This window comes from Austrofundulus limnaeus, unplaced genomic scaffold, assembly GCF_001266775.1.
Source record: "Austrofundulus limnaeus strain Quisiro unplaced genomic scaffold, Austrofundulus_limnaeus-1.0 Scaffold163, whole genome shotgun sequence".
In the NCBI taxonomy this organism is placed as follows: Eukaryota; Metazoa; Chordata; class Actinopteri; order Cyprinodontiformes; family Rivulidae; genus Austrofundulus; species Austrofundulus limnaeus.
In genome coordinates, this window is record NW_013952565.1 from 649,613 (window position 1) to 661,737 (window position 12,125).

General features: G+C 36.7%; 1 protein-coding gene across 2 annotated transcripts in view; it reads right to left on the reverse strand.

Moving 5' to 3' along the window:
• Positions 1-12,125, reverse strand: part of LOC106523687 (nuclear receptor-binding protein) — an 18,489-nt gene that overhangs the window by 3,782 nt on the left and 2,582 nt on the right. The window contains exons 3-16 of one of the 2 annotated variants that reach the window (XM_014017208.1): positions 9,966-10,088; positions 9,600-9,701; positions 9,407-9,496; positions 9,193-9,233; positions 8,979-9,073; positions 8,478-8,561; positions 7,897-7,955; positions 7,709-7,807; positions 7,454-7,583; positions 6,922-7,012; positions 6,792-6,842; positions 5,715-5,850; positions 5,535-5,588; positions 5,344-5,407 (exon numbers count right to left, since the gene is read on the reverse strand). In XM_014017208.1, the coding sequence (XP_013872662.1) occupies positions 5,344-5,407; positions 5,535-5,588; positions 5,715-5,850; positions 6,792-6,842; positions 6,922-7,012; positions 7,454-7,583; positions 7,709-7,807; positions 7,897-7,955; positions 8,478-8,561; positions 8,979-9,073; positions 9,193-9,233; positions 9,407-9,496; positions 9,600-9,701; positions 9,966-10,088 (1,219 nt within the window). Of the gene's footprint in view, positions 1-5,343; positions 5,408-5,534; positions 5,589-5,714; positions 5,851-6,791; positions 6,843-6,921; positions 7,013-7,453; positions 7,587-7,708; positions 7,808-7,896; positions 7,956-8,477; positions 8,562-8,978; positions 9,074-9,192; positions 9,234-9,406; positions 9,497-9,599; positions 9,702-9,965; positions 10,089-12,125 lie in introns of both variants that reach the window. The other variant, XM_014017207.1, reaches the window with a different exon arrangement.

Genomic DNA, 12,125 nt, shown 5'->3' on the forward strand with positions numbered 1-12,125 from the left:
TGTTACAACTAATCGTGGATCCCTTTAAGAGTTCTTCTGAAGTATTACGAAGACAATTTGTAGAAACAGGACATGATTTGAGGATTTTTACTATTATTTTCTTTTAAACATGTTACAGAAGTAATAAGAATAAATATATAATATCAAATATATTAACAAAATACACTAAACTGATTCAGATTAACATAAAACAATTAAAATAAAAAACCACCACGGTTAAAAGAAATCCTAGGGGGAACCCTGCATCACATACACACTCAAGTCTGGATTTGGTTTCAGATATAGTACGGGGTTGAACTTCATAACAACTCGTTGCATCTATGAATCCATGTTGATGTAATATAGCACATTATAATAAACCTGAGCTTTCTTTGGCTCTTCCTTGCTTCATCTTTCATTGCAGACAGTTCCTTCTTGATGAATGCCAGGATCATCAAATGTGCACATGTGAAGAGCCCACTGCCTCCAGTGGAAGACGATATGCATGGTCTCCACATGTGCAAACCGATATGAACCGTACCGATAGTCATGTTTATACTATTTTTGGGTCAGCTGCGTCCAAGTGTTCAACCCTGCATTTGTCTAGTCAAGCTCACATTCCAGTCTGATAAGAGGCAATAATGTGCTGCAAAGCTGATATGGCAATGTTCTATTGTAAAGAAAACATGTTTAATAATCAGTTTGTAATTATTATTATTATTATTATCATCATCATCATTATATTTTTGTTGGAGGTGTATTGCTACATTTTATTCTACATCTAGCAAAGCATTAATAAAAAAACAGCAACAATTAACAACAGCCAAATTATTTCAACCGAATATGGTGAGAAACGTCTAAAACTTGTTTGCACAAAAACAAACAATAAATCCACAGTTTAAACTATTATGTCATAAAAGGCTGATGAGGAGATCAGGTGTCCAATATAGCTTGAACTTATAACACAAGTCCCTACGGACTCCAAAGAGCTTTATACTTCAATCATTCACACACTGATGGTGGTCATCTGCAATGTAGCCTGGGGCACTGCCAGACCCTCTGACCACCACCAGCAGGCAATGACTGAAACGGAAGGAACGGGGGATCAAACTGGCAACCCACTGGTTACAGGACGACTCCCATAACTGCTCTGCAACAGCTGCCCCATGATACATCATTTATGGAAGTTATTGTGTGGATGAAAGTAAATAAGTGGGTGACTGTTTTGATTGGCTGAATTGTGATCTATGTTCTCAAAATCATTTTTAATTTATTTGTGATGTAATAGATAAAAACTAATAAAATTATTGGAGAAAAAAATGTATAAATATCTTGCTTAATACAGACATTTATAAGTTACTCAACATAATTACCGTAAGTACAATAGCTATATCTTACATTATAAAGCTACATTACAATCATTAATGAACTAAAAAAATTATAGAAGTTAAGAGAAGAATGCCCATGGATAAAAAAAAGTGTGTGTGTGTGTGTGGGGTGGGGGTGGGGGGGTAGGTTAGATTGGCTGTCAGTCAGTGAACACACACACAGCTTAACTTTTGCACTTTGGTCGATAAGGAAAGCTTTCAAGAATCCCCCCTTGATATCAGCAGGAGAGTGTGTTTACAAAGAGGACAAGGTGTGTTTGTGAGGCTGATAAGTGTGTGTGGGAGTGTACACAGCCACAGAGAATGTCAGTGAGATTAAGTGAGAGAGGAAAAGAAAACAGTGAGAAGCTACGAAAGAGGGAAAGAACAGAAAATGTCCAGTTATACAACATGCTGTGTGTACTGTAGTAGTGTGTGAGATCATGTGTGTGTGGGCATGTTTTTGCTACATCGTGGGAACCATTTCCCCCCAAAAAAAGGCAACCTTGTAGGGACCGAATGTGCATTGTGGGGACCAATGCCCGGTTCCCATGGGTACGGATGCTAATTTCGGGTGGTGGGTTTAGATTCAGGACCAAGCTGTGAATTCAGTTTAGGTTAGTTTTAGGGTCAGGTAGGTACCTGTGAGGTTAATTTTAGGGTAAATGGTCAGGGTTAGGATATAAATTTCCAGAAAATGAATGGAAGTCAATCCACGGTCCCCACAGGGTTATAAAAACAAACGTGTGTGTGTGTGAGTAATGCATGCATAAATGACAGACAGGGACATGAAAGCCTGAGAAGCGATGGGACGGGGAGGCGACAGCTGTCAACTGCAGTATCTTACAGTCATGACATTCCCCACATGTCTGCAACATTACACACGCTCAGCTCAGACCTGTGTTCACGTGAACATATGTGTTCAAACTGACAACACGTGGCAGTCTGAAAAATACTTTTCCTATTAAGCAATGAAACAAGATACTGACTTCAGAAGGTGTAATACTGAAACAAATATATTAACATTTAATAATTAATATTTTACAAGACAATACACGTGGTACTTATTAAACATGTATTATACAGAAGTGACAGTAATAAAAATGGTTTTGTCACTTTTTACTAGTCTCTCATGATTAATTTTAACACCTCATTTCTTTTTTCTTCTAACAATTCCCAACAAAGATTTCTGCACTTTTAGTAATGTTTTGGACAGTTCTTAAATCTAATTATTTCAATTTCAATTTTGTTCTATTCTGACATGGTTATTTAAGGAAATGAAAAACTATTCCCCGAGTTAGTAAAGGTCAACTTGCTGTCAGTTAAAACATTCATCACTGCAGGATTTTTTTTCCAATAGACAGTCTGTCTGACAGTCCGTCTGCTGAAAATAGTCTAGACTTTTTGAAATGATGTATTATCGTGCATTGCAACACCATGCATGAACTCTCTGCAGCTCCTTATGTTCTTAAGCTCACAAACAGTAAAGACTGAAATTACTTAGCATATCACAGAAATAACCTTATTTATTATTTACTGCAGTCCAGTGTTGTTTTTGTTAACGATGACAAAATATTTTCATTGATGCCCCCTTTTTTTCATGACAATAACGAGACGGTAACGAAATAAACATAGCTTGTCGATGACTAAGGGTGTATTCAGACCAGGAAAGTCCTTTGGTCCAATTGTTTGGTCCGGACCAAAAATGGACTTTATTTTTTTCGTTTGGTGCGGTTTGTATTCACATTGTGCTTTTTTGCAAACGAACTATAACTTGTAAACAAAGCCACGAGGCTGACGATCATTGCTCCCATTGGACAAAAAAAGGACCGGGGCGGGACTGAGCCACAGACCCAGAAGAAAACAAGGAAGTCCTGCATGCTGCAGTTCTGATGCGCACATTTTTGCTGATAGTACAACTGCAATAGCATGTAAAATGTCAGAAGCAGCTAATTTAATGGTGGTTCCGTGATGATATTCTAATTTTGGAGCGACGTCAGTAAATGTGTCCCGCAACCCAAAGGAGACGAGGTGCTCTGTGTGTTCTGACCCACTACTTGCTGACAGCAGAGCTGCTAACAGTAGACGATGAAACAGGTATGATTTCAGTTTATTTAGCTCAGCAATAGTAGCCTGTGAAGTCCAAAAAGGCGCATGTTTAATGCAGTTGGTTCGGTTAGAGTCCGGTCTGTATTCACACCAGAAGAGAACTAAAGTGAACCGCACCAGAGTTAGTTTGGAAACGAACCGAGACCACCTCAAAAAGCAGGTCTCGGTCCGGTTGTTTGATCCGCACCAGAGTTCGCATGACTGTATTCACACCTGCACAAAAGGTCCGGACCAACGCTGGAAACGAACTCTGGTTCGTTTAAAACGGAGCAAATGATCAGGTCTGAATACGACCTAAAACATGACAAAACGTGTGTGAGTTTTCATTGACGAGACTGTAACGAAAATGTTAGTTGGTGGTCTGTCAATCATTTAGAATGCAGAGTGGAGGGAGGGACAGCAGCGCTATTACACACGCACACACACCACTTCCTCCTCTCATTCAGTAAAGAAGGAAGACAAACAGCCTGAGCCACTTCGCAAAAAATAAAAACCAAATAAATACATAAATAAATAAAAAAGTCAGTCCATCACCTGTAGCTTAACCAGAGAGTAACGTCTCCAAAATGATTAAAAGCTGCAGCAGGTCCAATCTGAGCTTAGAAGCTGTTTGTTTACGTTCATGACGAAAGTAAAACTTTTTGATTTTTTTTTTTTTTTTTTTGCCGGGGGGAGTTAGCAACTGCACATCAGTGCTTCTGTTCTGAATAAAAACCTGGTGCATGTAAACACTCGTTTGCACAAGTTTAATAGTCTACTAAGTTTAGGACTGCATGATGTCCGTTTTTATAAATAAGATGTATCTTTACCATCCTGGCTGACAAGTCTGAGTTGAACATGTGTGTTCCCCTTTTTTGTTTATAATATTGGGCATGTGTATTTTGTATGTTCATTGCACTTTAGCAAATTCTGAGAAATAAAGCCACAAAGTGAGAATGTTTTTGTTTTGGGCATTTTTAGAGTAACACAAATTCACAAATGTTAACACAAATTACTCAAATTAATTTGTGAAGACTAATATGTTGTCTTTTTTTAAGACCAAAGCTAAACCATTTTTTAAGGGGATCCCCAATTAGTTGTAACATTATACTTTATTTGATAAACATTTATTTTAACTGTAAAATAAAGACTGTAAAAATACTGTAGGATGTTTAGTTTTGTAAATTTTTAAAAATATATTACATGGACGGAGCCATTTTATTTACACGCAAACTATTCTGGGTAAATGATGATGCGGATAGGTCCTCGGTGTGAGCGAGCTATATCCACCCTGAAGGTTAATCTTGGACAATATCTGATGATCGACTCTTTTAAATGAAACCAGAGAGCGTTGACAGAGAGGAGAAGGTAGAAATGACTCAGCCTGGAACTGAAAATATGGATGGAGGACAACAGAGCTGCTTCATGGAAGAAGAACCTCAGCTTAGACTGTTAGCTTTTGTGCTAGCACTGACGCTACATTGCCTTATATGTATTAGCTCGGTGCTAATGCGACAAACAAACTAAACTGATGTCCTCCATCCATATTTTCAGTTACAGGCTGAGTCATTTCTACCTTCTCTCTGTCAACGCTCTCTGGTTTTATTTAAACACAGCTGAACACAGTTCAGGAAGAATGGATACTAATGCGTTCCAAGTTCCCTGAATCTCATCTGAACAGGACTAACCTTTTAAAGTATCAAAGTACTTTTGGTAGCCACTCCAATAATGACTTGGTGGAAATTTCGAAGCTTGACCCTATATGTTTTTATTTGTAAACCTTGAGTACTTGTGCAATGTGTCTGTCAGCTCAGATTTTATCTTCACTATTAAAATAAATGTTTTAGAGAGCTGAGTGGAAGCATGTTCTTTAAGTTACTACAAATTGAACGAAAGGAGTTGATCTTACGAGGCAACATGTCACAGCTGAGGTGACGATTCAGTTTATCTTCCAGTTTCAGCAGTAACGTTAGCTACAGGAAGAGAAACAGATGACAGGCATTATTATTTAAGCTGCTGCATGTCAATGAGAAAACTTGAATGTTCTAAAAATTACTTTAATAGGAAATGATCAACATATAAACTCTAAAACAAACTTACATGATACTTTAGTCCCTCCTCAACAGGTTCTATGTTACACTGCATTTGAATGACCTACAACAAAATGTAACAGATTTATAAAAGTTAAATCTAAGTTCAGAAAACATTGGGAAAAAGGAAAATTTGATGCTAAAACATTCCAACAAACGGCATGTCTTCAGTACATGCTACTGTACACACCCTTCGTGTCTCGAGCTCTGCAGGTTCAGGTGTGGGGGATTTGACCAAAGGAATGACAACAGGAGATTTGACTGTCTTTTGTTGAGTCTGCTGTGGACTCGGTACCCCAAAAGCTGTCATTGGATAAATACCATTCCTAATTGAAAAGGTACGGCAGAGGGGAAAAGGGGATTTAAAATGGGTAAAAGAAGAGAAAATTGAAATGTTTATAACACACGGGTGCAGAGTTATAAAGTAACTAAGTACAAATACTTTGTTACTGCATTTAAGTAGAAATTTTGGTTATCTGTACTTTACTTGAGTAATTATTTTTCAGCGTACTTTTTACTTTTACTCATTACATTTTTACACAATTATCTGTACTTTCTACTCACTACATTTTTTAAAAAGGTAAGAAGTAGAAAGTCGTTACTCCTATTTTATTCTCAGTTGTTATTACTTAAAAAAATACTATCCTGATAAATTGTGTCTCCTGGACAGAGTGAATTTAATTGTGGTTGGATGAGAAGTATAAATATTTACCATTCTGACACCCTATTAACTTGTACACAACCCATCACAGCTGCACGCTGTTAGAAAAAATATTTTTTGGAGAAGTCACCTCCCAATAAATGTCATTTTGGAAAATCTAACTGCTTACTTTTACTCAGTACTTTTACTTTTAATACTTAAGTAGATTTTGTGTTAGAAATTTACTTTTGATACTTAAGTACAAAAAATATCAGATACTTTAAGACTTTTACTCAAGTAATATTTTTGGAGAAGACTTTAACTTTTACCAAAGTAATTTTATGATAAGATACTTGTACTTTCACTCAAGTATCATTTTGAGGTACTTTATACAACACTGCATGGGTGTCAAAGAAGAGAAACAGACAGGTGATATTAGTGAGAGTCAAAATCAACACTGGATCCATAAGACCATAAAATCTGTGAAGATTCCAGGACACTGAATAATAACAAAACATGTATTTGTGATTGCCGAAGCAGGCGTCACAACTATATGAAGGCTCACTACTACCCCCAAGTGGCCAGATAATGTATTTTCATTTTATCTTATTCTTATTAACTTCTTACTGTACATCCTCCAGGAATTTATCAAGTTCCAAAGCAGGAAACTGTGACAGCCTAAAATCAAACAAACAAACAAATCACTTTTTGAGACCTTTAAAATATGACAGTTTAAAGAATAACTTTTTTTATTTACTTGAGCTGAACATCCTCTTTAGTCACAGCAATGACCAGATTGGGATCCAACTTCTTGGTCAGCTCCTCAAGGGCATTTTCAGGAATCACGTCTGAGCAACAAAAACACAAAATAATAGATCAACACCCTTAAAAATAACTCCTATTGTTGTCTCAGTTAGGGTTCTACTAAAAGCTGACTTTAGCAATGCCATGCCAGACTTTACTGACATGTGTTTTCTAGCATCACATATATAAAAACACAAAATGTGATTTTATCAAGTTGGTATTACATTGTCATAAGCGGTTCACGAACCTGACTTGCAAATATTAGTTTTGCCTTTTTTATACAAATACACACGGTTCTAAGAAAGAACAATATTTTTTCTGTCATAAAGAGTGCACTGATAGCGAGTCAACGCTCAACTATTCAATCTATTTTCTATTCAAATAGTAAACTAAAGCCGTTATGCATCCAATTATATTTGTGTGTGTGTGTGTGTGTGTGTGTGTGTGTGTGTGTGTGTGTGTGTGTGTGTGTGTGTGTGACTCACGATGGTGGCTGACAATACAGTGAGCAGCCAACAGTTTTAGGAGCGGCACTTCAAAGAGAGCTTGATCAAACAGCAGCTCCCGGGCTGTGGGTCTTACACTGGGATCATTCTCAAGGCACTTTTGGATTAACTTCTTAAAAAACAATTAAAATGAACATTATGTTACACACGTCTAAAGCAGTATTATTATTATTATTATTATTATTATTATTATTATTATTATTAAAGACTAAAGGTTTAATCTCTGGATCTCACCCTCTGCAGCGGGTCCTCCAGTAACTGTATGGAGTTGTCGATGGCTTCCTGAGAAACATATGAGGAATCTCCATTTCCCTGAATTTCTAAAAGTGCCATCTGCAACACATCAACACATTGTTAAAAAAAAGAACATCTTTAAACACAAAAAAGACTCAAGCTATTAAATGTAACCTTTTAGGACATACCTCTAAGGCACACATTCCAAAAGAGTAAATATCTACAGCCGTGGTAACATCATTATCAGCTAAAATGACAGAACAAAACGAAAAGGAAGCAGATGTTACAAATATCACTTCATAGCAAAGTCCAGACTTCAGACACACAAAAATCAAAGATGCTGTAAAACTTTAACATACCAGCTGAACACTAGAAACAGCCACAAGATCAAAACTGATACCATTTGGTTTAACTTGCATTCTCAAAACAATGATTTGATAATTAAAGATTAAATCCTTTATCTATCTCAGGATATAAACTATGAAACACTGAGTCTTTAGTTTGTCCATGTCTTTTAAATTAATTATGAAAAAGGTACAGCTCTCATTTATGGTGGGTTGATTTTGAAGCCAGTCTCATTTTGTTGCAGGAACAAATTCTGCTTTCTTTATAAATTAAGCCAGATTTTTGTTGAGGTCGCTCCTTCTTAATATTTATGTTTGATTCAGCGTTTACTTTTTCTATTTCTGAACCTTTTCTAACGTTAAACTATAAATATCAGAAACAGAGAAGAAGAAAAGCAGTCAACTTTCATTCTAGTTATGTCTACCTCCATATTCAGGAGCAAAGAAGTGCAAGTTTTTCTGTTCCTCGTGGAATGTCTTTACATGGTTGTTGATGGTGTCTGGAGCCACTGTGGATAAGGGAAAAAAGTATAAATTTATTTTTGACAAACCCAACAAGTAAGGAGTTAAGTACATATAAAGTACAAATCATAAACATAAAATATAGATAGTAAGCAGAGTAAGAAAAAGATATGTGATAAAAGGTGTAGGTGTCTCAGAGGAAAATACACAATATTAGCATTTCCTCAGCTTTATTCAGCTATGGAAAATGATGCCTAAAAATGTTTAGGATCAACGACTGTAAACCAACAGTGAAACACAAAACTGAATGAGTTTAAACAAATATTCACAATTAGTTCACAAAAACCTTTAATTCCCATCATGGAAATGCAAATTCAAATTAAAGCAAATTGAAATTTTCAATTATTTAATAATTTACAGCTCCACTACTTCAAACTAGCAGGATGAACTCTGTAATTCTATACCTGATCCGATCTTAATGAGCCCGTTGTGCTGAATGAAGACTGTATCACATGTAAGGTTCCCATGAATGATAGGTGGGTCACATGAGTGCAGATAACTGCACAACATGAGGAAAAAAATAAAATAAATTCACAGATACATGCAACAATACTCGCTGAGAATCATCATCACTACAACACAACTGCATTTAGTTGTGGAAGGAAACCAAAAGCTGACCTGAGAGCAGACAGGATCTGTGTGCACCATCTCCTCCATGCCTGTGAGACCATACACTCTATCAGAGCACGTCAAGTTGACTTTTAAAACTGACTAAACATGGCTTGAGATTTTTTTTTTCTTTTTAAACCTAATGTAAACATTAGTGCACACTGTGGAGCCTCACCTCATTTCACCCTAAATCATTTAAACACCAAGTTCTTCTACTACATACCTTTTCATTCATAGTTTTATGATTTTTCTTTGTTTTCTTGAGAAACTGCTTCAGGCTTCCAGATGACATATATTCAGTGATAAAAATCACCTAGGAGAAAAACAAAACAAACACAGAGAGACACCATAAATTTTAAGCAATGACAAATTATTCAGCTGACAGAGGAATTAGTGTGTCAGAAGGTTTGACTCACCCTTGCCCTGTTGTCCTTTGTGTCAGCCCAATACTTGTGAAACTTGACAATATTGGCATGTTCCAAATGAATGAGGTTATCAAATACAGTCTTGACTTTCTCCTAAAACAAAGTATAAAACATGTCTGATCAACATTGAATAACCAATGATCAATAACCAACAATTTTACTGCAATGTCACTAAATAAAGTACATATAGTTAAAGCTTATCTACACAAGCAAATTATTTACCCTGAATACATCATAAGAATCACAAAATGTGTTCAGCTGCTCCATTATCATCTGACTGAACAAACTGAGTGTCAGAACGCTTCAAACAGATTATCTTTAATGGTTTCATTCCTTATCTGCATCACAGGGCCTCACCTCCAGAGGTTTTAAGTTTTTCCTCTCTGAGATCATGACTTCATTCCAAACCACCTCCACCCCTTCCTCTGTGTCCATGGCCAAATATGCAACATCTATCCCTGGGACATTCCGCTGATTCACCTGCATTTAAGAATAGAAATGACCCGTTGGATCACACATTTAAAAAAACATATTCAAAATCCATAAAACTTCACAAAGGAAGGAAAAATAAAATTGCTAGAGATTAAACCACTAGTAAACATGTTGACACTTAAACACAAAATGACTCACTAATTGGCCAGGGTGGTGTGGACCCATCCACTGACCCCTCCCCAGGGGGAAAACAGTGTATAGTGGCTGGCTGAAGCCACATTCAATGGGCTCTAACGTAACATCAGTCACATTATATGAACTGTTTATGTTGAGTACATCTCTTTTCAATATCTAATCATTTAAAAGGTTAAATGTGCTCCACATACGGTTGGTTAAATTGACCTTAGATCAAACATTCTCAATTCAAGATTTCCTTAATTTTGGGAGATCAGCCGATACTTAGATAAGATCTGTGGAAAAGATTGGCTTCTCATCGACCTCCACAAAGGCCTGAAAATCAGCCACGGTTCTCGTTTGCTCTGCTGTTAGCACTACCTAATGTCCAGGTAAAACAAGTTCGTAAATGTTTTTCAACAAAATAAGATTGGACATTGAAGGTGTATTGTGACTTTATAACATCTGAAAAAGTCAGTTATTAAAAAAAATGGTATTGGCCAAAATCAAATTAGGCAGGTCAGACTTTTTAAAGATTAGTGATTGGCCAGAGAACTGTAATGGGTACACCCTTAAAATAAAGCTTGAGGGTGAGATTTCTTTATAGCCTCATGGGCATCAGTTTTCCTTTCTTGAAATAATGATGAAATAAGTGACCCGACTTCTACAGTTTACCTTACATTTTACACTGTAAGAACTTTATGCTTCTTAATATTAAATTATTTGTGTATAAGCAATAATATAAAACTTGGTGTGTGTATATAATACTGAATGGACAGGAGAGGCTGAAGGGTATGCTGACTGATGAAACACGAACCCCAAATAATGGTGTTTCTGATTTACAGTAACCCTAAACAGCAGAAAGTGAACTTCCTTAAAAACGAGTATAACCACTGTGAGAGCTATATTTTTCCCGTTTATACAAGACACGTTGTTATTGTATCAAACTCTTAATCAGTGTGAAATGAACACTTTAAACTACAAGTTTAATGACTGAGCTTAGTAATAAATTTGGATGAAATTTTGACACAAACCCCATACGCCAGTATGTGGTGTTATACTACTTGTAACAATTACAGTCGGTTTTCCGAATATTTTATTGGAACTAAAACGTTCAGCCACTTTAAAATAAGTACAGGTCCTTCTCAAAAAATTAGCATATTGTGATAAAGTTCATTATTTTCTGTAATGTACTGATAAACAATAAACTTTCATATATTTTAGATTCATTGCACACCAACTGAAGTAGTTCAAGCCTTTTCTTGTTTTAATATTGATGATTTTGGCAAAAAAAGTATCCCTATCCCAATAGGGATACTTTGTGGTGCACACAAAGTATCCCTATCCCTATCTCAAAAAATTAGCATATCATGAAAAGGCTCTAAACGACTTATTAACCTAATTATCTGAATCAACAAATTAACTCTAAACACCTGCAAAAGATTCCTGAGGCTTTTAAAACCTCCCAGCCTGGTTCATTCCTCAAAACCACAATCATGGGTGAGACTGCTGACCTGACTGCTGTCCAGAAGGCCATCACTGACACCCTCAAGCAAGAGGGTAAGACACAGAAAGACATTTCTGAACCAATAGGCTGTTCCCAGAGTGCTGTATCAAGGCACCTCAGTGGGAAGTCTGTGGGAGGAAAAAGTGTGGCAGAAAACGCTGCACAACCAGAAGAGTTGTCAGTCAGTGATGGTCTGGGGTGCCATGTCAGCTGCTGATGTTGGTCCACTGTGTTTTATCAAGGCCAGGGTCAATGCAGCTATCAGGAGATGTTGGAGCACTTCATGCTTCCATCTGCTGAAAAGCTTTATGGAGATGAAGATTTCATTTTTCAGCATGACCTGGCACCTGCTCACAGTGCCAAAACCACTGATACTGCGAGGAGAAAGTTGAGAGACCCAAGAC